The sequence below is a fragment of the Gigantopelta aegis genome, chromosome 7 (genome assembly GCF_016097555.1).
Source record: "Gigantopelta aegis isolate Gae_Host chromosome 7, Gae_host_genome, whole genome shotgun sequence".
Classification (NCBI taxonomy): Eukaryota; Metazoa; Mollusca; class Gastropoda; order Neomphalida; family Peltospiridae; genus Gigantopelta; species Gigantopelta aegis.
The window spans coordinates 40,185,864-40,191,436 of NC_054705.1; the positions used below are offsets into that span (position 1 = coordinate 40,185,864).

Consider the following 5,573-nt stretch of genomic DNA (forward strand, 5'->3'; position numbering starts at 1 on the left):
GTACGCCCAGGGCAACCGCCCCGTTGGCCCCGCCCACGCTAAGCCACTACTCGAGTACGGAGCAGTTAGTTTGTTTTGTTTAACGACACCACTGGAGCACATCGATTAATTAATCATCGGCTATTGGATGTAACAAAATTTGTAATTCTGACTCATAGTCATCAGAGGAAACCCGCCACTTATTTTCTAATGCAGCAAGGGATCTTTTATATGCACTTTCCCACAGAAAGGAAAACACATACCACGGCCTTTGTTGTGGTGCACTGGTTGAAACAAGAAAAAACCCCAATCAGCTGAATGGATCCACCGAGATGGTTCGATCCTGCGTCGAAAACACCTCGGCCTACGGAACTGAATCTAGTTACCTAAGATTAGGTGGGTTGTTCTCTAAGCGTACAATGTTTGACACGCGAAATATACATGTAATTTAAAAAATACATAAAAAACAACTTGATTTACAGTTGTATCTATGAATGTTCAGTTCACTGCATGTTAAAAGATTTGGAAATTTAATCAACAGATATTTGTCATTCTGGTTTTTTAAAAATTATTATAGCTTTTCCAGGTTCGCCTCCCTCCTGGTACCGACTCCCACCCAGATTAAGTTTAAAGGGACATTCCTGAGTTTGCTGCAGTTTTTAAGATGTCGACTAACAGAGACTTTTTAACGACTGTAGTCACACATCAAATATATTTTTCCTCATAAAATTTTAGTGGCTGTATATTAAAGGGACATACCCTAGTTTCAAGCCGTGAAAATTAACACTAAGTTTAGTTAATCTACAAACCTGTAATTCATTTGGATAAAGTTACAATTGAGTGAAACATGAGTCTGTGACTTTGAAATGGTGAAATACCCTCTAAAAATAGACTAAACCTCGACTCCATAACTGTTACTTCTCAGACGCACGTACGTTTTTAAAACACGAGAAATGCATTTTGTGATATTAAAAACACCAGGATGACCAAAAACACTTCGAATGTACGGAAATTGATAATCTAAACAATAAAATCTAAGTAAAGTATGATTTCAGTTATCAAAAACGGCTGTAATAGTCAAAAATATGTCTCAGTGTTTAAAAACTAGGGTATGTCCCTTTAAACGTGTTTCTGATCGTTCTAATATTTGTACTAGGTTAAATTTCATTTTTATTTTCCTAAAAAAGATTTTTTCGTACGTACGAAATTATTTGAAGACAAAATCCAGGTTGGGCTTCTTACAAATATTAAGACGACCAGAAACACATTGAATGTACAGACACTGATATGCTAAACAAGAAAACACATTTAATATGTAAGTTTAATCGTAGAAATATGTTATTAGTCAGAAACATCTTGCAATGGAGCAAACTCAGGAATGTCCCTTTAACAACTCAATGGGCAGCTGTAAGACCACTCACTACACATACTTCTCTTTCACTAACCACTAACTCACTATCCTCGACAGACAGTTCAGATAGCTGAGGTGTGTGCCCGGAAACGTGTGCTTGAATTTCATTGGATATAAACACAAAAAAATTACTCTAAATGAATTAATAAAAAAACAATGTTGTGAGTTTCCTCTAAGTCCTTGTTAGAATTGTCATATGTTTGATTATTACAAGAATCCATCATATGCTGTCAAATGGGTTAGAAAAGTACACAGGTGGTGGTGGAAATTCTGACCTAAGACGAGGCTTGCCAAGAGAAACAAAGAAGAGTGAGAGAGAATGAGAGTGAGAGGGCGACTGTGTGTGTGTGTGTGTGAGAGAGAGAGAGAGAGAGAGAGAGAGAGAGAGAGAGAGAGAGAGAGAGAGAGAGAGAGAGAGAGAGAGAGAGATTGAAAGAAAGTAACTGATCTGGGGATACAAAATAATTAAAAAAACGAAAGAAAAAAGTTGGTTATCCCCCATCCCAACAAGTGCCCCACAAATGGTACATACACATACATACACACACACACACACACACACACACACACACACACACACACACACACACACATACATACACACACATATCAAAGGCTGTGCTATGTGCTACCTGTGTGCATTCACATGCATGCATGCATTCGGAAAACGTTGTCACAATTATGAAATGGCATTGTGCTTTAATGGCGTCGTTAAACAAAACAATCTTTCAACAATTACCAAATGTTTGACATCCAGTAGCTGATTTGTAATTAATCAACGTGCTCTAGTGATGTCATTAAACAAGACATTTCCTTTACTACTGAAACAAAAATGGTCAAACATATCGATTATAACATTAATTTATTGCGAAAAAACAATCGTAACTACAACTATTACAAGTGCTACAATCACAATTCCCGCTATGCACCACTTTCGTCGTCTGACCGTGCGCCGATATTTACTGCCTTTTTCCAGCTCGTTTTTCGCATCTTCCGTATAGTCACCAGCATGAACAACATTGGCCTCGATCGAATCGATTGTCTTCCCTTGCGCAGCCACAAGCAGGTTCAAATCTTTGAAGAGCTCGTTAACTTGTACCACGCCTTTCTCGAGTGAGAGAATGTCTTTCTGGCGGTCTTCAATTTCGCGCAGCGACGACCCTGTATTGGTCACGTCCGAAATGAAATTCTGCGTGAAAATCGCGTACGAGTCCTTTCCTTCGAGAATGCTCTCGATTTCACGTTGGCTCTTTTTACCCTGGGAACCAGTGATGGCCAGCTGCTTTTTCTGACGTTCTTTCATATGATCCATGTAACGAGCTTGTCCCTTGAAGAACTCGTCGGTGGCCTCCGTCAGACTAATGGTCAGATGTTTGACCTGCTGGTCCCGGACATGAGCCACCGCGACCTTCACTCCGGGTTTCTGGTTCGAGAGCTCCTCTTCTGCGACCAGTCTCTGCAGCAGTCCTCGTACTTCCTGCAGATCGTTCTTCGTCTCTTCGATGATCGAGCTACACTCGAGAATCTGTTTCTTGTTGCAGAACGGATTGTTGAGTATGTCGTTCTGCAGTCGGACTATCGCTTCGTTCTGCTGCCTGACGCGTTTCAAAATGGCTTCCACCTCGTTAACTCTGGCTAGAAATTTGTGTACATATTCCTCGCTCGGTGTCGGTTTCAGTTTCGTCTTTGAACCAACATTTCCTAAGATTTTCTGCTTCATTTGTAGTTCAGCTAGACGATCTTTCACGCCCGATGAAGACTTGTGCAAACTTTGCTGACTGGGCATTTCCAGTTTTGTCATCGAAGCAACACTTCCTGATGAGATTTTCTTCTTCATTTGCAATTCGGCTAGACGGTCTTTAACGCCTGGCGAAGACACTGTGGGCAAACCTTTTTGGCTGGGTGTTTCCAGGTTTGTCTTCGAACCAACATTTTTGGAACCTTTCAGTTTCTTTTGCAACTCACTTAGTCGATATCTGACACCTGGTGAAAACTTTGTGCGCAAACTTTCCTGGCTGGGTGTTTCCAGTTTCGTCTTCGAACCAACACTTCCTGATAATAGTTTCTGCTTCATTTGCAATTTAGCTAGACGATCTTTGACACCTGGTGAAGACATTGTGGGCAACCTTTCCTGGCTGGGTGTTTCCAGTTTCGTCTTCGAACCAACACTTCCTGATAATAGTTTCTGCTTCATTTGCAATTTAGCTAGACGATCTTTGACACCTGGTGAAGACATTGTGGGCAACCTTTCCTGGCTGGGTGTTTCCAGTTTCGTCTTCGAACCAACACTTCTTGATAATAGTTTCTGCTTCATTTGCAATTTAGCTAGACGATCTTTGACACCTGGTGAAGACACTGTGGGCAACCTTTCCTGGCTGGGTGTTTCTAGTTTCGTCTTCGAACCAACATTTTCAGAACCTTTCAGCTTATTTTGCAACTCGGCCAGTCGAACTTTCACACCTGGTGAAAACTTGTGCAAAGTTTTCTCACTGGGCGTTTCCAGTTTCGTCTTCGAACCAACATTTTCAGAACCTTTTAGCTTATTTTGCAACTCGGCCAGTCGAACTTTCACACCTGGTGAAAACTTGTGCAAAGTTTCCTCGCTGGGCGTTTCCAGTTTCGTCTTTGAACCAACATTCTCCGATACCTTCTGCTTCATCTGCAACTCGGCTACACGATCTCTGACACTTGACGACGACGACATTGTCCTTTCATTAGTTTGCCTTAGTCTGTCTCGTATGCCATTACCATCCCGTATTAGCTGTCATATGAACGTAGACCTCACTTACTGTGTTACTGTCGTTCCTCTAGTCTCCTATTCACCTGCTGTCTCCAATTCACATTATGTCAATTCTCCCATATCCCAGATCTCTCTTATTCTTTGCCGATGCCGTCTTATTGTTTTTGTCTCAAGATTTCTGTGTCTTCGTCTCTGTTGATGTATCTTTTTGTCTTGTGTCTCTGGAAATGTCTCTTTTTATCTTGCGTCTCTTATTGTCTTTTTTATTTTTCTTATTCTCAAGTGTCACTGTTTCTGGGGGTGGGTGGGTTTGGTGGTGTTGTTTTTTGGGGGTGGTGGTGGGGAGTATTACCTTAAGTAATGTCTATTGTTACTGTATCTTGTCTTTCTGTCTCTTATTACAGCAAATTTCTCGTTATTCCCTGCTTTTATTGTTTTTTTCTGAAATTTCATACACTGCCATTTCCATATGTTGCATTTTCTCCAGTATTCTTTCGTATTGTACCAAATCTAAATCTGATTAATGATTGTTGTCAGGTAGATCTACAAAAACTCAAGACGCCGCCGACGTCCAGGCCTATAAGAAACTGAACTTTTCTTCAATGTCAGTACACACGTAAAACCCAAATACATGTCTAAACAAAATCCCGTTACATTCCCACGTACGTACAGTCAATGCAGATTCCAAAGGCACAGACAATGAAATTAAACAGCAGAGTACGACACGTAAACACAGAAGATAGTTATATACAGTATTTTCTAATAATTTCATTAGTAAAACAAGAAAGAAAACAAATTCTTCGCACATAAAACTTTCCGGAAGTAGGGATGGAGGGTGTAAAAGTCATAATATATTCTGGTTGCCCTTTTTAAGGCAAAATACGCCAGTTTCCGAGTTGTCTTCATACATTACTTAGTAAAATCATTATAAATATCAAAATGTCTTGCCATGCTTGTTTTAAATATTTATTGTCCAATACATCTATTTACTCCAATAAGTAAAGTTTATAGTGGAATATCCTAATAATTTTCGTCATGTTCTATTCCCGCGCAAACATTGTTCAATGACGTATTTTGGACCTCACAATCGACTGGTAACAGCTGTTGAGTGGCGTAACGAAAAAGAAATCGAACACGTGACTTGACAGCTCTCTCTCTTCTTCTTCACCAAATGTTTATCAATATTTTCAGAGCACTGCACACTTCTGCTTTCTTCTCGTATGTAAAGTACCCGACTTCGGCGACAAAAGGGAGGACGCCCCTGGATACTCGCCTGCATCGCACCTCAGTCGAGCTAGATCCCGTTCCGATCAGCGAAGACGACGACCTAGCACATATAACTAGAAATCGTTCTATCGTAGGCGCATATGTGGGGGTGGTTTCGAAACTATCCCCTGCTCTAGCAAAGTTGTTGTTTTGTTGGTGGGTATTTTTTTTTTTGGA

At 40.6% G+C, this 5,573-nt stretch overlaps 1 protein-coding gene across 1 annotated transcript; it reads right to left on the reverse strand.

The window, feature by feature from the left end:
- Positions 1-2,216: 2,216 nt before the first annotated feature.
- On the reverse strand, positions 2,217-4,925 carry LOC121377650. The gene has a single exon (XM_041505722.1). It carries the CDS (start codon positions 4,092-4,094, stop codon positions 2,253-2,255), a length of 1,842 nt encoding a protein of 613 aa, XP_041361656.1. The 5' UTR covers positions 4,095-4,925; the 3' UTR covers positions 2,217-2,252.
- Between the last annotated feature and the right edge of the window lie 648 nt (positions 4,926-5,573).

Excerpts from the sequence above, each read along its gene's own strand:
- LOC121377650 (XM_041505722.1), bottom strand. The coding sequence starts at position 4,094 with ATGTCGTCGTCGTCAAGTGTCAGAGATCGTGTAGCCGAGTTGCAGATG.